The sequence below is a fragment of the Rissa tridactyla genome, chromosome 1 (genome assembly GCF_028500815.1).
Source record: "Rissa tridactyla isolate bRisTri1 chromosome 1, bRisTri1.patW.cur.20221130, whole genome shotgun sequence".
Classification (NCBI taxonomy): domain Eukaryota; kingdom Metazoa; phylum Chordata; class Aves; order Charadriiformes; family Laridae; genus Rissa; species Rissa tridactyla.
The window spans coordinates 163,837,983-163,860,028 of record NC_071466.1 but is presented as its reverse complement, the minus strand read 5'-3'; the positions used below and the strand labels follow the sequence as shown (position 1 = coordinate 163,860,028).

Sequence of the window (22,046 nt, the reverse complement as noted above, 5' to 3'; positions counted from 1 at the left end):
ACTTACTGACAACTGGACATATTTTACAATGCATGATGACCAGAGCCAAGGAGCTCTGACCATAGCCGAAGTTTTCTTAGATATGTGTGGTCTCCAAGCACAGATTTAACTGAGATCAACGTGCTTTTATACATAAAGTGGGAAAATATCATTCTGGGAGTTATCTAGTTAGGAAAACCTGTTATGTTGTAATCCTGACTGAAAACCAGTTGAAGAACAAGCCTACCTCCTAAGTCCAACTGTTAAAGTTTACAAGTAGACATAGGCTAAGCAAAACAGCTTATAGTTCTCCACAAGCAACGAGCAAAACTGCTAAGCAGAGAAGCAACAGAAAAGCTTCAGGAAGATCTGTAGCATTTTTAGTCTTTGAAACGGAACACAAACTATAATAAATGCCTCTACCTAGGATCAAGCATGCCACCATTAATGGGCATATTGAACTTAAAGAAGTGTAACATATCAAGACCAAGTATGTAACCTTTCTGCACCATTTCACAGGATATTCTGAGCATCAGCCATCTTTCCTCAGAAGGCCTGAAGGGCCTTAAGGTCCTTGAGAGCAGAAAATTCTAAAGGATCCAAAAGCTTAGTTTGGAGATAAAGAACTGAGAGCTATAATCAGCATAATCCAGGCTATCATCCTCTTCATTTGTATATTCTTAGATCTGTTCATTAGCAGCAGCATCTGGAAGCAGATGAAAACTGAACATCCAAGAAGGTGACTTACCTCCTTCTAGAAGATCTTTAGAAAAGCATGATACAATCAATCATAGCCTGAATTCTAGAGAGGCTGTATGAGGCCGAAATGGAGAAATCGAAAAATTCTGTTACCTTCCCCAAAACTACTTTGTGCTATATAAATGCATGTTTTAACATCTCTTATTGGTATCCTTAAATATTCAGAGGAAGAAAGCAATTTTGGGAAAAAATGAACTACTTAATCCTCTATGAAGTGTTATACACATTTTAAGATGTAATGAATGCTAAGCTGAGAGATGCTGCAACTATTCGGACTGCACTGGAATACCAAATCTGTAATTCCTAGTAGACACAACTAAGTTTTGACTACCACAACTCTACCTTTGGTACCAACAAAGATTAACAAATACTCCCAATAAAAGAAGTTTTCTGGTTGGGAAAATCCTGACTACAGCATCACACACAATGCTACGAGAGTGGCAGGTAAGAAGTACTGAAGCTGGTGACGATACTGGTGCAGAGAGGGTCAATATCAGAGCAGACTTCTTGCAAGGCATAATATTGGAATAATTTGGGCAACAATACTAGAAAGACACAGAAGAGGTATGGCAGAATCAGAATAGCACAGGAACTGCAATTACAGCACAATGGCCAGTTTCACAAGAACTGCCTCCTGTAGTCCCTAAAAATCTACTGTTCAAATCAAGAACGAGCATTTGCACTGCTTGCATCTGCAAGGTTTGAACTTGCACTATCTAGTTTTCCATTGCTACCAGAAGCTCCACAATTCCACGATAGTGAATGTTCAGAGACAATTTGGAGAGGAACAGAATGCAAAACTGAACCTGATTTCAAGATCAAAACAAATTTCTGTGAGAGTTCACTACTTAGGTTGCCAAAGAAGAAAGTCATGGCAAATTCAAAGCTGATTAAATGGGATTAATCCAAGCAGTCAATTCCAACTCTCAATTAGGGTAGTGTTTTCCACACAGTCCATCCCACTTTAGCTGTGTAGTATTTACGCTGAGGCTATCAAGAGTGAAAAATCTAGTTCTACTGAGCAATAACTTGTAATAGCCTGAGGCAAGCAACTGAAGAAATCCAGGACAGAAGAAAGTCTTTTCCCTCACATCACCTCCAGGGAGCTGTGGTAAGCGGGATGGTCCTACTGCCAAGAGCTAAAACAGTCCTCCTCTTCCACCAAATGAAAAGGGATCTTCACTTTTTTGAAACAATAACAATGGATACAAACTACACGGATCAAACAGTCTTAAGACTGGATGCTCCTTTTCAAAGTTATAGCTCCGTTCTGTACAGGTATACAACCCAATCTTGCATGCTAGCATCAGCTGCGTAACTATTCAGCCTACAGCAAAGATGCTATAACTCTATCCTTCTGTTATGAGGAGTGCTAAAGAGTAAGGATCAAACCTTTCCAAAGCACAGTATGTCATCCACACAAAAATACTACACATGATCTCATATTTCAAATGCATTTAAATTAAATTATACGCACCTACAGACAAGTCCATCTTACTGCCTGGAATGTCCTCAGTTTGACTCTGTAAAAAAAATAATTAAGAATTCAGTTCTAACTTCTACAAAATACTGAGGAATGTTTCAGAAAGCAGCCCTTGATGGTTAAAGGTGGAATGAAGGAAGGATATGCTTGTGCCAATGAAAGTTTTATTTTAAACTAAAATCAAACACAAGGATTCCTGATATCACCCCGGTCACTCCTCACCTCGACCCCCTAATGCTGTATGTTGCAATTTTATCCATACGAAACTAGACATGTAAACACATGCAACAGACAGAGAAAGATGCACAGACAGCTGCTCTGTGAAATGAACCTCTGTCCTCATGTTCCAGTGGTCAAGAGATGAAACCCTGAAAATAGCGGCCAAAATGCTAGCTCATCCTCGTGACCTGTCAAGTCATCGAATCTTGAAATGTGGTGCCGAGTTATTCTTCAGTTGGCAGTCTGGGACAGGGTGTTCCCATAGCTTTCAGAGGCATCTACGGTCTAGCAGACTGAATTTGGGCTTAGGAGCCAACAGAAATTACAAACTAATCCTAGTCATGTCACTGACAGTTTGTGCAGCCCTGGGCTTCTCACAGAACCTCTGCACTATTATCTTTCACTAGCCTGCATTACATACTACTCCTGCTTCACAGGATGAAAGTTGGCACAATATTCTGTAAAATGATTTACAAATTAGCATGTCAGAGGTTCTTAAAAAAATTCATATGTAACTATTTTTGAGATACATCCCTGCAGATCTGTCTTTTCTTTACATGATGTGCCATTTATTTAGTCACTTTACCAATCGATCTTTAAGTATCGATTATTAATGAGCCTTTTTGTTCTAAAAAGATCCTGCTGCATTGCATTTTAAATATAAGTAGCCAAGACGAACACAGGGCTGTAATCTCCTTTTCTGATAGGTGGCTGAGATACAGAACAAATAAATAGCCTTGGACTAATCACAGATGTCTGACACTACAGGCCTTTACCTTAAGTGCCCTAAATGGTATCCTATGAAAATGAAAAAAACAAAACCAACACCAAAACAAAAAAACAAACAACCCCCCCAAATCCTATAACTTGCAAGGAAATTGCAATCTCAGAACAACAGCTGTCATAAAGTAACTCTGAAGAGTCAAAGGAGATTTCCGGGTTTTCTGAGAAGCCATTCTGATTAGCAAGGAAGTGCTGAATACCCAGCTGTTAGAGGTATTATAATCAACATGTCAGCATAGCAAATGCAGATAAATAAGCAGTTACACAGTGAAACAGTTGACTTTTTGGCTTATTTAAAGCTTACTGCTTTTTTACAAAGTTGGATTTTATATTTAAAAAAGTTACTTACTAGCAAGCCCATATTAGAAAACTGTTTGGATAAAGGGTTCATCCACGAATCACTACTTCCTCCTTTTAATGCGCACTGAAGAAGAAAAAAAAATTTTTAAGGAACTTTTTGATTTCTTAAATTCTGTTTTATCCTTGAGTGCACAAATGTCAGATGAAAATCCTGGTATCAGAGAAAACAATCCCCTGAACAAGTTACTTTGATTTTTTGTGTGGTTGGAAACATTTACCAAATACTTTTTTCTCCTTTTCTCTTTCATTGTTAGGTATACCAAACTGGATGAACACCTGCTGTGTAGAATGTTTATCACACCTTCAGTTTCATTCTGTGATCTGGAAAGCTTTGTGAATGTTATTTACTGTTCCCTCTGTTATAGTTTAATACATTCTTTAATCCATCAGGTGCAACAGTGGATTTTTTCCTTCGTTTTCTTCCCTTTAGTATGGTTTCTCTTACCTGGGCACTGTGCTGACGTGGCACTCAATTTGGCCTTACTGTTATTTACAGGTGATCAAAACCAAAACTGAACACAGTTCAACAGAAAATAAAAATTTTTGGACAGTTGCTTTGATGGTTAAAATAAGAAAAGCTTTAAGTAAGAAAAAAGGTTCATGAGCATCATTTTTGCAAAACAGTAATTGTAAAACTCCATACCATGTCACAACAGTATTTCCACACCCTAGGAAACTGTTCTGCACTTGCTTTTTGAGTTGCCCTACCTATATGATTAGAAGTAAACGAAGTATAGTTCTCTCTAATATTAATACAGTACCAAGTGTTACAGTACTAGAGAACTTTAATACAAAAAAAACCTTAGAAAACAATTTACTCAGGACTATAGCCAAGCTCCTGCTCGAGGCCAAAGGTCAATAACAACAAACACAAGTCAGACCTAAATCCAACAGCGAGCAGAAATAAGAAGCACGGGTACCAAGATGACCGTGGAATCCAAACTTCAGCAAGCTACGCGAGAGCGACAGCAGCCTAACGCAGAAAGATGTGTCAACAAAAGAAAAGCAATAGCCTTGGGATACTTATTGCTCAGTTTCATTTAGTAATGGCTCTGCAGCTTACATACTGAAACAATTTGACACCTACTGGCAGATTTATTAGTCACAACAGGTGTAATACATTAAAACAATTCCAGAAACCTCACATTTTTTACACTGTTGTAACAAGCACCTTTCTAGATGAATTCTTTTTAGAAGAACTACTATTATAATGCTCTAACATATCAGTCATACTGCTTTCAGACAACACAGTAGTTATGAATCATTCAAAGATTTTACCTTCATTTGTGTTTTCTTTCCTCCTTGCCCCCAGCTTGTTGAGTTGTGGGAGGAACTGCTTCCCTGAGAGCCTGCTGTGTTCCAGACTCCTCCCTCCTCCTCCTCTTCCCAGCTGGAATGACGCGTTCCTGTCACTGGCCCATCACTTTCTCCCCAGCCATCTTGCATAGATTTAGAACCTTTAGAAAAAGAAAAAAAGCTCAAAAGCAGTCTACAATACCATGCAGCTGGCAACTTGACACTGCAAGATTAGCTGAGATCATCAGAACCCCAAAGGAGTAAACAAAAAAAAAAAAAAAAAAAAAAAAAGAAAGTGTCCTGTGCACGAATCCCAAAACCCATGAGATTCAGCAGCGTGTTAGCGTGGCATGTTTTACAACTATTTCCAAGCAATGTCAAACACTTAAAGATATAAATAACCATAGAGACCTCTTCTCCTACACAGATACAGCTAAGCTTTAAGGATACTTAAAAACCAAGTGTGCCGAGGACTCTGCTTCAGGTAGCTTATCAATTATTTCCTCTCTTCCTTCAAAATCATAACATTTCCCTTGCACTAAACTCTTTCACAAAGTTACTGAAACAAAGAACTTTACGGAGTAACAACTAAGTAGAATCTAAAGGAGAGAATCCGACATTGTACTCTGGTATATGTAACACCAAAAGCAGTTTAATGCAGAAAAAACCCCTCTACTTCAATTTCTGTTGCTAACAATGTCACAAAAAAAAAAAAAAAAAGAGTCATCAGTAGTGCTGTTTAAGTAGAGATGCCGTTACCAGAAAGCTACGGCCATTTCATCCTATCAATTCAGACTAAGGACTTTTCCCTGTTGGTTTCTTTTCTTGCTGTTATTCTCTAGCACCAGCTGTCAGGCAACTGAAGAATTCCAACTTCTACTGACAAGCCAACAAGTGCCCAAATCCTCATCTTGTCCACTGTCCAACCGTTCTCCTTCCTACTCTAGCTCTTCATTCTGCTCATTTTTTCCCCAAGCATTTAACTCCTTTAAAAATTATTTCCATCACCATCACCTTTTTCATAACTCATTCTTCAATTGTCTGGCTTTTGAGTGTGGAAATCGGGGATAAGAATATTAACACACATAGCAGAAAATATGAATATAAAAAAAGTAGGAATCGTAATTAGTCTTTTAAGGGAAACTCTACCTTTATCATACTGAAAACAAAAACTGCCATGAAATGTTGCTGTACAAGAGCTACCTTAAAATCCATCATAAATAACAACTCAGATACTTCACAGGAAACATAACTTTTTAAAGTATATTCATTTGTGTATCAAAATTGAGGGCTGCTTAGGAAAGATACTAGTCCAAGTGCAAAAAAATCTACCTCTTGACCCTTTAATCATGCTACTTACACAGAAAAGGCTACATTTAAGGATTATGACTGCAGAGTCAAGAACTTAATCTGGAAATGTCATATATGGGGTAGTCCCTGCAGCTTTAATTTATTTCCAGCCACAGTGTTTAAATATAGTACTATGATCCTGGTTTTAACTACATGACCACAGATTATTTTTCTGCATTGACAGCCCTCAGGTCTGAGATTCCTGAACATGAACCTGGACAGTGGTGTAAAGATGAGTTGTCTGTAGGTTTTCTGCTTCGTTTTCTGTATTTGTTGAGTGAGAAGACACAAATAGCTATAAGAAAAGAAAACTTTCAAGATGAAGACAAAATAATGATGTTACAGAAAAATGAATTTATTCCTACTTCTGCCAGAGAACTCCTGTGCAATGCTGGTAAAACTACATAAATCCTTTTTTTAAAAAAAACCAAAAAAACCAAAAACAGGTGGGTAATGATCTGTGTTTCCCTTCTTTGGCTCTGAATTCTCGTTTTCTTTTCCAATCATTACTGGCCTCTGTTTCCTGTCCTTACCTTCAACCATATATTATGCCTTTGCAGGCTCTTTGTCCCAATTTCTTCTTCCAACTTACGCAAGACATTAAATATCTCCCTTTACTCCACTGAATAATGTAGCTCTCTTCTCCATTTCTTCTGGGTGCCAATTAGAAAGGAGTTGAGAGAGTAGTCACAGACTACAGGAGAATGAAGAACTCAGCTCTTAATACTGGTGACCTACTACATCTCAACCTGAAACAGCCACAATGGGGAAACTCCCTATATTTTGCTCTAGAGAGCTGGGGACAGCTTATGTACAAAATAGTAAACACATGCTGCAGCTCTTTGGTTATGTCGCACACAAAATCCAGTTAGGAAAAGCAAGTGACCATGCATAGTCTTTAAAGAGTATATTAACAAATCCATAGAATTTGCAATGCATCATTACCATTTCAGAGGCTCTTATTTTGGTCATATTTAAGTGGCTTTTTACAGATGAAAGAAGAGATCCACCTAAATAAAGTCTAGCATCCTGAAAAGCGCCAGGTTTGTCTGGCAGGCACAGGAAGCTTTACAGCCATCCACAAAAGGTTGCTATAATGTTAACACTAAGGAAGCAACGCTTTTTTTCCCAGTTTTGTTTCATAAATGGTCAGACTATTTAATTGGTGTGGAAGGAAAGGAGAATGACCCAACAGCATACAATCTGTATAGAGCATTTCATTGCAAGTAATTACATGTTGCAAAGGCAACATGTAACTGGGAACGGTTTTACAGCGGGTATCAGCAGTCAAATTCAGCAACAGTCATGTAGTATCAGTATTTCCTACTGGAAACATCACATCCAAATATTATTGGCTTTGGCTACAACATTGCTATATTGTATCAGCAGGTGACTGATTTTGTTTGTTGCATTTTCCTTAAAAGGAGTGAAATAAAAACTCCACAAACAGCTTACGTGAGCAGGAATGAATTCCACAAAAATAAAATTCTTAATACAGCAAAATTTTAACTTCAAACTAATTTTTAGAAGATTTCAACAATATTTCATTCATGAAGAACACAGCTGTAGGCAGGTTATATCCAGAAAATAGTCACCCATTTAGATTCAACCACAAGAGAAAGCTCAGTTCTTAAGAGTTACAATTTTCCACACTCATACAATAAAAAAATCCATTCAAAGGCAAGTTGCATTACCAAAGCATAGATTACCACGTAACTGCCTCCACAATGCAATTTGTCTGTACTGTGCATACTTTTTTCTGATATGATTAGGAAAAGTGATCTATTATGTACCAAGTTTATATACTAAGTGACAAGTGGGCAGCCAGAGGAGGAAAGACACTCCTCAATCAGATGCTCTAATGTTTCGACACTTCCACAATTGGAGCTGCCCATTTAATTGCTTAGTTCAGAAATTTTTCATTACCTTAAAAGACAAAAGTTCCAGTCATTTGTAAGCACTTAATCACTCATCCATCAAAATCTTACATGACATTCAACATTGCTTCTAGGCCTTGGATAACAATTCCTTCATGGGTGACCTATATCAAAAGGCCAAGCACTAAAAATCTCCAGGACCATTGCGAAGAAACTGGCATCTGGCCTATACTCACTAGATTTCATGGCATTCGGGGCGTTGGAAGGTGCATTCCCCCAGCCTGTTGTCGATGCTCCTGTATCATCTACTTCACCCCACCCGGGACTGGTTTCATTTGGCTCACCCCAGGCGGACGTACCATTATCTGGAGCAGGTGGAGTGCTTTTGCTCCAGACTGCACAAAGGAGAAAGAGTTTTCATTACAGACCATTTAGACAATGAACTATTTACTGCAGTGCAGCACCACATCACTAATCTACTGCTTCATTATTTTGTTGAGGCCTTTAGATGCTCAATAGCGTGGGTGCAACAGAACAGACAACTGTTCACATCAAACTTAAAGCAGGCACTGACCTCTAGGGATGAAAAAGAAGAGAATGCTATGAGTAATATTCTTCTCACAGGTTCAACATGAACCCCACATCTAATGTGGTCTCCCTACCTGGTGAACTTCTGTGGTTAATTAAAAGCACCAGACTAACTCAGGGTTTTCCTATACTGAAGAAAGAATAAGGACATTAAAAGATGGGTAGACACAGTGCTTAGAGATATGGTTTAGTGATGTTTTTTGTCAGTGTTAGGTTAATGGTTGGACTAGATGATCTGAAAGGTCCCTTCCAACCTAGGCAATTCTATGATTCTAAGTGCCAGACAGGTCTACCTCTCACTGCTCATGCCACACGCTGCAGCTGGAGCAGGATATTTTGCCAGGAAGTCAGTCCCCTGCTCATCCCCAGTGGGATTTCCCCTAGCACGCAGATGGTTCTGGTGTGATGTACAAGTCCCACCGCTTCCTAAGCAATTCCTCATCCCCGTCCTGTACCATCAGCAGCTGCTGCCTCGCTGCTGAGGCTGCTCTTGAGTTTTACAGTGAGCAAGTCACACCAAAGGGTACCGGTCAACTCTTATCAGCTTTGCCCAGGCAGCAGCATTCATGGGATGTGCAAGGACCTGAACGAAATAAGAAGATCATAGGGCCTTTTGTTTATGGTCCAGCTCCAGTACCCTGACAAGGAACGATTTTACTGGGCAACGAAGCAACCAGCCCCAGGTAAGAGGTCTGGAGAACAAGTCTTATTTGGAGCAGCTGAGGGAGCTGGGATTGTTCAGCCTGGAGAAAAGGAGGCTGAGGGGAGACCTTATCACTCTCTACAACTGCTTGAAAGGAGGTTGTAGAAAGGTGGGGGTTGGTTTCTTCTCCCAAGTAACAGGCAACAGGACAAGAGGAAACGGCCTCAATTTGCACCACGGGAGGTTTGGATTGGATATTAGGAAAAATTTTTTACACTGAAAGGGTTAATAAGCATTGGAACAGGCTGCCCAGGTGGTTGGACTAAATGATCTGAAAGGTCCCTTCCAATCTAGGCAGTTCTATGATTCTATGACATATTTGAAGTACATGTTAAAATAAAATAGTATCCTTTAGAGCATGTCCAAGTCAGACAAGAGATTTCATAACAGTGACAGCTTAATATATTTCCAGGCTGTGTAACAACTTCTTTTCCTTTTTTCAAAGAAGAAAATATTTTATTAAGTATTCTTTATCATACAGCAGAGCCAAATTGAGCTAAAAAATTAGATCAGACTCGCTCAATTCAAGTGTTAACTGAGTGTTTCAGAGCAAAAAGTTTTGGACTAAAAATAAGTAAAGAATTTCTCCCTGCTTTTCTAATAACTAAATATTAAAAAAAGTGGTTAAAAATTATTTCTAAAAAAGTGATTTATTAAAAAAGTTATTTATAAAAAATGTGAAAAAAAGGAGGCTGAGGAGAGACCTTGTCGCTTTCTACAACTACCTGAAAGGAGTTGTAGCAAGGTGGGGGTTGGTCTCTTTTCCCAAGTACCAAGTGACAGGATGAGAGGAGACAGCTTCAAGTTGCACCAGGGGAGGTTTAGATTGGGTATTAGGAAAAATTTCTTCACCAAAAGGGTTATCTAGCATTGGAACAGGCTGCCCAGGGAAGTGGCAGAGTCACCACCCCAGAGGTATTTAAAAGACATGTAGATGTGGCACTTAGGGACGTGGTTTAGTGGTGGACTCGGCAGTGTTAGGTTTTCTTGATGATCTTAAAAGGTCTTTTCCAACCTAAATGATTCTATGATTTTATAATTCAAACTATTCTTCAGAGCTCAGAGTGAAAATGCAGATTTGTTAGCTACCAAAAATTTTCTTTTACTGGCAGGCTGACCAGTATTCAGATCACAGTTACTGAGGCACAATGAGCAGAGGAATGATTGATTCAAATTTTAAAAGATACTTTAAATACAGAGACAAATATTCCAGTAAGAAACTGGTTTTTCTTTATGGAATCAAACTATTAGGAAGTGGGGACTACACGAGTATCTCTTATGCATTAGGATTACATTCATATATAGGAGTTTGCTGAAAAAAGGAACAAGACTAGTACCTGATGCTTGTGATTTGCTAGTCATTGGAGTAGGCAGGCTCTGCTCCCGTGGGGCCTGTCCTCCTTGTGAGTTCTTGTCCCACAGGTTCACATTCTTGTAGTTGTAACTGCTGGGATCTCCCCACGCTGAAGTGCCATCATCAATATCCATTTTACGACTGATTGACTGTGGAGAAGGTTCTTCCCAGCCACTAGGCTCCTCCTCTTTGGGGGCAGCTGGCTGTGGTCCACTGTTCCAGTTTGGGTTTGGAGGTCGCCCATTACTTGGAGTTTGGGGCGGTGGACCCCAGGAACCAGAAGCCTCCTGCTGTTGCTGCTGGTGCTGCTGCTGCTGCTTGTTCCAGGAGCTGGGCTGTCGACCCGTCTCATTCCACGTTGAAGTTCTTTTACAATCATCCCATCCACCCTTTGAAGCAGCGCTTGTATTTGCACCATTACCCCAAGTTCCAATCTCATTTTGCCCACCTTCACCCCAACCAGACACTGGCTTGTTTCCTGCACTTTCCCAGTTGCTGTTTTTTGTTTGGTCAACTTCCTCTCCCCAACCGTTCTTTCCAGAAGACCATCCTTGATTAGGTTGCCGTCCACCCCACCCCTGATCCTTACTAGAGCTGTCATTCCAAGAGGAAGATGATTTTTCTTCTGGTCTTCCTCCTCCCCAGTTAGAAGAATTGGGGTTCTTATAGTCATTCCATCCTCCAGTATTTTTGGGGTCTTTCCACTCCGTTGGGGTTGAGAGCTCACCCCATCCAGACTTGATTTGATTGCTTTGGCTGGGTACATCGCCCCAGCCCCCTGAGTTCTTTGTCTGTGTGGCAGAGCTCTCCCACCCCTCAGTTCCTTTATCAGACTTCCCCTCGGGCCGTGGCATCTCTTCAATATCCCATACGGTATCTTGCTTAATTTGAGTTTGGCCCCAGCCGGTGTTTGAAAGCACTCGGGGGTCCAAATCAGTCCTGCTCAGCAAAGTCTGCAAGACTGCCTGGCAATCAGGATGCGTAGGCCTATATGATCGGCGTCCAGAATTGTGACTGTCACTACTTCCTGCTTTGTGGTTGCTTCCAGTGCTTTGACCTCCAACCTCACTTCCTGCAGAGCTGGAAGATCTTCCCCAACAGGGAGCCTGGGAATTGCCTTGGTTTTCAGGAAGAGGGTGGCCTTTTTGATTGTCCCATGCTCCAGTGCTAGAATTTGGTTGGTTTGGACCACTCCATTCTCCAATCTTCAGTTCATCAGACCCAGACAGCTGTTTCCATTCTCCCTGAGAGACCCCAGATGTTAATTTGTTCCCTTCACCCCATTTGCTTTCATTTGCATGCTGAGGGCCAAAGTTCCAAGACCCACCACCCGTAGACCGGTTATTGTTATCCCAAGAATCACTTCTTGACCCATTAGGTTTTTGAACAGAAGCTCCTTTCCAGGAGTCCTCTCTATCCTTTCCATTGTTCCCATGGTTTCCAGAATTGCTCTGTCCAGAGACTGTGTCAGTTCCAGAAGACCCCCTAGCTGTACCCCAAGATCCAACACTCCCAGTCTTTCTTTCTCCAGTGCTTTGTGAAGGGGTGTCAGTGCTCCTGGAAGGGTTCCCCAAGCCCATTTCAAAGGGCATTCCCTTATTCTCCATAGGGTTTGGTGAACTTAAGTTCAAGGAGTTAGTGTTTCCATTTTTTGGTCCATCAGTGTTATGAATTTGAGCCTGTTCTCTGCCAGAGACAAAGTTAACACCCGCATTTTCCATCTTTGACTGCTGTTCCCTAGAGGTCTGACCTACTGTGCTAATCTGTGCATTGGAGCTACCACTATCAGATTCCAAAGTCCCTTTCCTAGAATTGCCCTCTTGAACCAGTGCCGGCCAAGCAGACGGGTTGCTATTTGGGTTAAAGTTGCTGAAGCCAGAACTGGGACCAATTCTGTCTTGTCCACTCAAGTTCCTCCAATTACCTAGTCCATTGTTACTCTCGGCAGCAGGGTTGGAAGATTGAACAGATTTAGCCTTGGGATCAGATTTCCAGGCCCCAAGATTACATTCGTTTCCAGCGCTTCCAGACTGGCACTGGCTTCCTTTTCCTTTGTTACTAGTGGTGCTTCCTGGCAGAGCATTCTTCTCCAAGCCAGGGTTCGAGGCACTGTTGTTATCGGTGGTGTTTTCGGAAGAAGACTCAGCATCTTTGCTGGCAATACAAGGCCACTCTTCCATGTCAGACCCGTCTACAATCACCTTGTCCCAGATGTGAGTTGGGTTGGCGTTGGTGCCGCTGTTGGAGGAGGCTCCAGGACCCCAAGTGGAATTTGCATAATTTGAAGCAGCAGCACCTCCAATTGCTGAATCTAAAAAAAACCAACAAACCCACACCCAAAAAGGTCATTAAGAATCAATATTATTTACAAGCACCGAACATCACATTTTTAACACACTGATTACTGTTTTCATTAATAAGAACCCTCCCCTCAAATGTTCTTCCAAAACAACTTTGTTACACATCAGGCTGCAAAACACCATTGAAAATACTAATAAAAAACTTTAAACAAACTCCCCACAGGCGTTTTGTGGGTGTTTCAATTCACTGTTGACTCATCTCTACTGCTAACAGTCCAGCTCCAAGTTCAACATAATAATTATAACCCAGTTAATGAACATTACTGATACTGGTTGTAGACTTTTCAAATACACGTTTTAAATCATACTGCATGTAGAACAAGATTGTGTATGTGCACACATTCATATGCATGTGTGTGTACATGCAGTCAGCTGTTGGTCTGCTACTCAACTGAGTCAAAGCAACTACAATTTATTACAGATCAAAAGATAAAAGACTGAAAACAAAAGGCATCTAATGAATATACAAAACTAAAGAAGTCTATCCTTCAGCTTCAAGTATCTTTTCCAAGTTTATTTTGCTACTAGCAGTTTCTTCCAACCCTTTGCAAAACAAGTAAAATTATTTCCAAAAGTTACTGTAAATTGGAAGACACATTTTTATTTTTTAAATTTATTTAATTTTTAATTAAAATTTTAATTTACACAAATTACAATTTCTATGTAGGAACGTGCAAGCTGTATTCAGTATGTAACTACCCCACATTTGTGTCACTGCTATATTTACTCTAGAAACCACAGTTTGTGGTTTTGCGAGCAGCTAAGATGATCTCTCTGCCACCGGATGGAGGCTAGTAAGAGATCTCACTTTTCCTTCTCTCTCTCACTAGCTCTACCTATTTCAAGTTCCCCAAGTTTCATCTCTCATTTGTGAGAGTTCTGATGGCGGTAAACTCCCTTAACTAAATCAACTGTATTCACTAACTCAACACAAAACTGTCCATTTTCTGGTGCATTAGTTTTTTGCTGGCTTAGCACATTGTATAGGGTAACCTGCAAGTTCAATCAGCTTTGGAGTCACTATAAGGAAATTAGTAGGATGAACAACAATTAACAGGACCCCTTCCTTTCATTTGTGGTGAACTATTATCATGTCCTATGTGGTATGACTTCACATGGACATGATATTTGTATATAGTTATAAATCAGACAAATTAACAGAGTGCCACAATGGATGAAACCTATTTCAGGGCTGGAGCATGACGTCTGCATATATATGCCGACATGTTATCATCACTAGTTTAAAACCTCAGCAGAGATTCCCTTGCCATCCACCATATTACCTCTGATCCTCTAGAAGTCCAATAGTACCTTCAGTGTTGTTCTCTATATAGGGTTCTACTCCTTTTTTTCCTATGTATTTTTAATACCAAGGGACCCTAAATTACCCTCACCATGATGAAGTGATGAAGACTCTCCTTTCTACAAAACCATGTACTGAACCCAAATATATTATTCGGTTATCCCACCCAACCAGTTTAACTTATTTGCAGAGCATAAAGTTCACAGTAACACCTGCATCAGTATTCATAGCCGAATATATATTATTACTACCAATACTGGCTCATATGACAGCTTCCATGAAAATATGGCATAATGACCTTAAGAAGGTGGATTCCTGTCCCACCCGCCCCCACCAAGTTCCTATGTTATACATTCAAAAGTGAAACCCGCAATTTCTGGTTGCTAATACTTTTAATAGAAGATGGAACAGATCGGCTTTCAATGCCTTATCTCAGGCTTCCAGTTCATTAGCTTAACCAGTGACCATCCACTGAATCACTGAATGCCTTCCATATCCCCCTTCATTGAGGGTCGGCAGTAAAGATCCAGACCTTCACAGCAAGGTTAGCTTTGTATACTGATGAACAAAAGTTTGTCTTCATCCACTAAACCCTAGCCACCAAGATCCAAAAGACCAAGCAGTTCCCATGCACATTCTGTTCCTTCTGTTGCCTTAACGTGAAGTGCAAAATTAACAATAGCAAGGAAGTGTGACACTCTACTGATATTTATATCTGGCTATCTTTTTAGTACACCGAGTAACTTTTTTTTTTTTCTTTTCCCAATTTAAAAACTTTCTGATTAGACCAATCACAGGAATAGCTTAAGCAGGACAGCCAAAGATAAGTTCAAAAGACTGCAAGGTCATGATTCAGCAAATGAATGATGCAAAGGCAGCTATGCACTTAGCAAGATGTTTACACAGGTGAGTTTAACGGAGCATTTCACATTTCATTTCTGTGAAGACATTCTAAAAGTCTTAAGATTGGGATGCTTGCTAACATAGCATACTAGGACACAATTTAATGGACTGTTTTATAAAACAGGCCTCCTCTTGCTATATTTGACAGTGGCAAATAGTTTTTGGCAATTTATGTTTTTTTTAAGATAACGGGTAAGGACTCCTAGCTCTTAACAGACTCTTCCTTAATAACAAACATGCTGAAGATAAACAAGCTTCTGATCTGACTTAAATTAAAAAAGTTACTAGCAAATAACTACTCTTAAGGATGAAAGTATGGAACTGAAATAAGTGAAAGGATTGAAATGGAGTCCTGGAATGAAGATGCAGTTTTGCTGTGAGAGATGGTGGTGACTGTCAGAAGGTATTGTAACTATTGAAAGACTTTCACCAATAAAATTTAAGCTTTGTTTTCCAAAATTGTCTTGCATATCCTGAATATCATTGGTATCAGAAGAACGATACACCACCCTCCACTCCAAGCCCCCCTATTGCTACGAGACAATAGTAAATTTTGTGTCATCTTTCAGGGAATTAGGGTTTTGCATCTTACAGAAGCATTTCAATTCTGGTTGAAAAAGATCCATGTAAAGAAGAATTACGTATTGAATTTTTGTATTAAAGCCTCATCAACACCATTTATAGCTATCTGAGGAATATAACAATGTGAAGGAGCAGCTATGCTGTATTACGTTCCCCTTTGGGAACCTGCTGTTGTCTTCACATGGGATGAATTAGTCACAGTATCAGTGCATAAGTACCTGACAGAATCGGGCCCAATCAGAAATCCAGTTTGTAAACAGCCAGGATCTCAGATGGGATTAATGACGCAGGAGACAGAGAGCAACACCGTACTTCCATAAGCGCTTTGATGGAGCACCTTAAGTGACAGCCCCAGCCCGTCTCTTGCCCAGCTGCTCATTCCCATTCCTCTGGCACACCTACTCTCACATGTTAGCATGTGTGTTCCCACTGATACTCGGAGAGTGAGCTGAAGTGGTAAATCACCCAGACTGAAATAGGCTTTAAAAAAAAAACAACCTGGGTTAATTTTAATCAAGTCAGGTCCCCAGCCCAGTTAAGAGTATTATGGTGCAGAAATCTGGATGGGGTGAGGCAGGTCTGAAGGATCCATATCTTTCTTGGCAACACTCCTGACTTACATCAGGATAAAGCAACTAGCCATTGGCACAAAAAGTTGCCACAGTCAAGATATAACTACATAACATCGTAGTTGTTAATGTACCATTAAACTAAATGTAAAAATATGAGAATTAATAAAATCAAATTTCAGTCTCAGAAAAAACAAACATTAGGTGTCAAATTAATTACACAGAACTTAAGGAGCCTCTAAACTTCAAAATGGTCCTCATACAGTAAATCATATAGTAAATAGAGAAAAAAAAATGCTGTTCATGGGAAATTTTGAAAACTTTTAGAATGCTTCACGACCACAAATTCTCCTTTGTCATAGTCTACTTTGTCGGTCTACTATGATCATTGTGAAGGTATACTAGTGCTGATGTAACGCTAGGATTTTATACATAGCTGAAAAATGTCGGGGTGGGTTTTTTTCCTTCTTTATCTTTCTTCTTTTTGGTGATCCTTCTTTCATCTTTTAGGTGTTTTATCAAAATCAGTCATCTCTAAGAGCTCAGTTTTTAAACTGATTAGCTAAAACATTACCATTGTAGTTTGAAATTCACTCCCCCACCCTTATGAAATAGGGAACATGAAAGGCAACAAGATAAATAATCTGTCAAAGAGGGATTTGCTACAAAGGAATTCAGGTACCGAAACCAGAAAACAAATGGAATTATTCATTTTCCCAGAATCCTTTTTAATAAAGACATACATCCCACCTAGCTTACTTGATTCTGGAGTTCCAAGTTACCTCTGTTTTTTTTCTTCTGAACCTTGGAGAACTGTAAAAGGTTTATGCTCTCCAAGACTGTGGTACAAAACCCCATTCCATTAATCTGGCATAGTCTTCAAACGCAAACTCAGACATAGATAATAACATAGGTATTGTTATTTTAGTCTTTTGACTTTTAACATTTATTATTTCTTTTTTAAACACCCTTATTGTTAGAACTGAAGTTGTCCTTGACTTCTCAGATCACCCAAGTTTTTCTTTAGAAGACAGATGTCTTGAGTGGAATTTTGTTTCTTCTACAACCCTAACTTAAGAAGGAAATATTACAGTTACTGCAATTCCCCAAGGGTCTAAAAAATTCAGGAGCAGTCATAATTTCCCGATGCTCATAAAACACTTAACCATAAAATCAATTTATCTTCTGGAATTCAAAGTGAACAGGAAAGCAAACACAGGACAGTCACCACTTTTATAAAAAAAAAAAGCTTACTTAAAAACAAGATTACTACTAAAAAAAAAGTCAGGAGCAAAAGATCATCCAGATGAGAAACAACAGACACCTGCCATTTACAGAGCTAGTATCTACATGTCTGTTTTATCGGATCATATAATAAAGTGACAAGAGAGGAAATTCATGTCAAAGAAACCTAAAGAGCTATTAAGAACTACTTAATGACAACTATAAAATGTCATTTATGCATGCATTGTGTTTACCTTGCTCGCAGTCTTAAGAACCTTACAGCATCTGATTCAAACCACCCAAAAAAATATTTTAAAAAAATGTAAAAAATTGCATCCATTGCCGCTAACAGCAGAAAAGTCTATACACTAAAGTAGTAGAAGTAAGCTCTCCAAAAGCAATCTGAGTTTTATTATATAATAACGTGCTTATACAAAATTTTAGTGATCCCTTTTCTGCCATGCGCACACACGTTCATTTACTATTATTATTATTACTTGCCTGTTGCAGTCCCACTGTCGCTCTGCAGCAGTGCTCCTGTCACTGGTTGTGCGTTGTTTGGGTTTGCTCCTGGTGCTGTTGGGGGAGGAGGCCCTGCTCCACCCCCAAGGAGCATACAGGATGGCGGAGGGGGCTGCCCACGTTTCAGTAACACTTTGTGGTCCTGCTGGCAACGGAATCGCGGCGGCACCTCCCGAGGCATGTAGCGGGCGGCGCTTGGCGGTTGTCCGTTCGGCACTGCCACCCTTTTGGCATTGTTGCCACCATTGACTGGTGGCGATGGAGAGTTGCCAATTGGGCTGGCAGCCACTGGTTGGCTTAAACTTGGTTTCGTCACTTCGGGCACTGAAAAACAGGAAGAATGAAAATCTGAAATTTTTCCACTTAAACCTGTGTTAGCTACAAGATCTCACTGCTACTCTTTTATAATTTCATTCTTCTCTGAAATACTGTGCAACTTTATTGAAGAACAATTTAACTAAAGAAGCAGAAATAAGCAGTAGCGGCAAACCTCTTGTTTCTACGTGCAACCTGTACCCCAGGATGAAACTCTGCCCTCAGCAAGTATTTCGCTCTAAGCCCCAAATTTCTTGGGAATGTAAAGCTGGCAAAGAATACCACCTTAGGTAATGACTCATTTTAAAATATGAGTAGTCAAATATAACTGGGTCCCACTCCCCTGCTCTGTTCCCTGATCTCCAACTGGTTTTTGGATAGTTATGCATCATCCTTACGGGAGATCTGAAATCAGACCCCAAGTTTGCACCTGCTTAACTCAGCTACACGGCCACTGCCAAAACAAACAAGAAGAGGGGAAAAACCCCCAACCCTTCTCTTGGATTCAGAATTAACAAATTTGAGTTCTCTGTACTGCTCTTAAGTAAGGCAGTAACAGTTGACTCTCACCCAAAGGCAGTCCTACATACAACGTTTGTTCTGGGCTCGCCTTAAGTTTCCCAGCTGGTCACCAGGTGCCCCTATAAGCAAGGACAAGCGCTTCTGAGGGCTATTACGCATTGGAGAAGAGCAAAACCATGAACAAATCCTTGAGGAACTAACACCATCATAAAATTTGCTTAAGAGACCCTAGACTTGTGACCCCTTATTCACATTCTCCCTGTGCTTTTTTGAAACATAGTAAAAGACATTCCCAGCCAGGCACCTAGAAGGCGTAATTGCTACAACATCAGACTCCAAAGGCATGGAAAATTTAATACATCTACTCTAGTCTTTGTTGAAAATTAATACAAAAAAAGGTTCTTCAGAAACTCCTCCCCAGCAAAGTGAACATAATCAGTAAAACTTTTCCTCTTACAAACATGAGCTCAAGACACTCAAGTGAGTCTCTCTTTGGCAACATGAATGCGTTATTCCCCACATTTTATTTTGTTAAAGGTTTTCTGATTTCTCTACATAGGCTTCACTGCCCCAACCCCCCAAAAAAGATAACGTCAGCTGTAAAACCAAGTTATTATCTTAGTTCTCTGCTGTGAGTAATGGCAATTCCCCACATAATTTTTACAAAACTGACACAAAAAAATAAAGATTATATATATTTTCAGATCAGCTAAATAAGCTTAACTTTCAAGATGCTCACTCATCAGTTCTACCTTATCCGTTGGACTTTTAGGTGCCTGAACCTCTCTTAAGTTCCCAAAAACAAGTCATTTTCACTCATTTTGGTACCTCACCATAAGCAGTACTTTTCCTGACTTCCATTCCATTTATAGAGGTGGTTTCAGTTTTTGGTTAGTTGTCCAAAACCTTTGCAAAACTGAAAACTAAGTATTTCAACTAACCTATTTTATACACATTCCTCATTCCCTCTTCAAGTATTTTGATGCTGACAACGGGGATAGCTTTAGGTTCTCCATTTTAATCACCTCAGCTTTTATTTCTCCTGAATACACATCTTCAGCATTTCATCTTGATTCATAATTCCCCTTCCTTTTCCAACAGTTTTAATCAAGATCCGAGTCTTTGCTCAAGTCAATAACAAATACTCTTTAGGATCAAAGATTCTTACCTTTGGTTTTTTGATCTGTGACCTGCAAATTAAGAGCAAGAATGTAAATAGAGTTTTAAGAACCTCAAAACAAACATTGAACAGGCTGTGCTAAATCACAACCTTAATTTATTAGCACAAGAACAGTATTTGTTGTTGCATGAAAATAACCATCTGATGAACTACAAGTCTAAGCGGTATTCCTAGTCATGTATACAAAGTTTTCAAAAATACTACAGCTCCTGTAATATATTTGCCTGATGCAAAAGTCTCTGGCAGAAACAGAAATTAGTTCACTAATTATGATTTTTAGACACTCCCCTCCTCATCCCAAACATGGACTTCTAAAGCACAAATAAACATGTGCTAACGCACCACAGTTCTTCCAGATTTTGAAGGTGAAGTATTACAGTCAAAGTGTAACAAAAACTTCCTTCTGTGAGAATATCCTTATAGCAGACTGTTTGGGCTACCACTGGAATTCCCACAGGAGTAACCACAGGTGAAAGTAGCAGCCTGTCTCTCTGCCATCTTCCCATGACATCTCCTCCAAGGAGAAGAAATCCTAAACCTTACTGGATTCATTGCCACAATTACAAAAACTACCAGAAATATCTATAAAGCACCAGACTTCAAAATCTCTTGAACGCAGTAAGAACTTGATTACTGGGGAGTGCCATCATGCTGGCCAACATACTCAATATGTGGTTTTGCTGCACTTCTACATTCTTTCAGCATAGCAGCTTTCAAGCTACAGTAGAGACAAACATACCACTGGTATATTCTCTGGAATCGTGTATTGTAGCATGTTTTGAACCTGTCGATCATGAGTTCCACTACACAATAATGGAAAAATCCTAAAGATCATCATGTGTCATGTTCGATGACACCTATTCTTAAAAGAAATTGCTGAACTAGTCCATAATTCTGGAAAGCACACAGTGATAGTATAGAATAATGAACGCACAAGTAAAAAGCAGTTTACTGTTTAAACCAACCAAGCCAGAACTCCTTTGTATGGTAAAGAATAAAACGACAAACTGTATTGAATTGCTATGGCATCACTTACTTTGCAGAGATGAACACTGCAATATGCAAAGTAGAACATTCACTATAATAAAAAAAAAATCTTAAGCATCGTAACTTCACAGAATTATGTAATCCAGAAGTCTCCAACACACTAAAAATGCACCCCTACAAAAACTGAGTCTGTATCAAGCCAGACATCAACTTTCGCTTCACTTATAAAAAAAACTCAGGTGCATCAAATTATCTTCTGTAACACAATTAAAAATTCTGTTAAGCACTTAAGTGACTCTGATGCTTCACTACTAAAGGAAAAGGAAGAGGGGGAAAAAATTTATTCCTGAATCCAATCTGGTAGTGCTGATTGATTTACTATGGTCAACGGTAAACGCGCTCAGTAAATGAGTAACTTGCCTACTTGGAAGACCCCATTTTATCAAATCTTTAAAGAATTCTACATGATAACCACAGTTTGCTTTAGGAAAAAAGAACAACTACTGCCTATACTGCTTCTCTCCTAGTCAAAATGATCCCGTTTTGTGATTTTTATTATTTTTTTTCAGGTCTAGGAATCAAAAGCTGAGAAAATATGACAATCTCAGATTTACAGCTATCATCTCTCTGTGGGCAGCCTATAAGCATCAGCAGGGCAGGAGCAGCTGTAGTGAATGGGAAGGCGGAGTCAAACTCAGCCTTCCAACAAGCCTCTGAACAGCCCCTGGGACACCAACCACAGGAATTTAGTCTGTAAATTTGCTTGCATAACCTCCGTTGGAAGTGATATTTATTTTTTTTTTAATTTTTTAAGTTTCAGAAGATCCA

At 39.6% G+C, this 22,046-nt stretch overlaps 1 protein-coding gene across 24 annotated transcripts in view; it reads right to left on the bottom strand.

Annotated features, from left to right (window-relative positions):
• TNRC6B (trinucleotide repeat containing adaptor 6B) overlaps positions 1 to 22,046 on the bottom strand; it is a 134,006-nt gene that overhangs the window by 22,272 nt on the left and 89,688 nt on the right. For 21 of the 24 annotated variants that reach the window (XM_054219576.1, XM_054219589.1, XM_054219604.1 and 18 more), the window contains 7 exons: positions 20,220 to 20,241; positions 18,194 to 18,538; positions 10,735 to 13,062; positions 8,343 to 8,501; positions 4,862 to 5,040; positions 3,573 to 3,647; positions 2,216 to 2,261 (listed from right to left, as the gene is read on the bottom strand). In XM_054219576.1, the coding sequence (XP_054075551.1) occupies positions 2,216 to 2,261; positions 3,573 to 3,647; positions 4,862 to 5,040; positions 8,343 to 8,501; positions 10,735 to 13,062; positions 18,194 to 18,538; positions 20,220 to 20,241 (3,154 nt within the window). The remainder of the gene's footprint in view (positions 1 to 2,215; positions 2,262 to 3,572; positions 3,648 to 4,861; positions 5,041 to 8,342; positions 8,502 to 10,734; positions 13,063 to 18,193; positions 18,539 to 20,219; positions 20,242 to 22,046) is intronic. The other 3 variants (XM_054219547.1, XM_054219623.1, XM_054219515.1) reach the window with 2 other exon arrangements.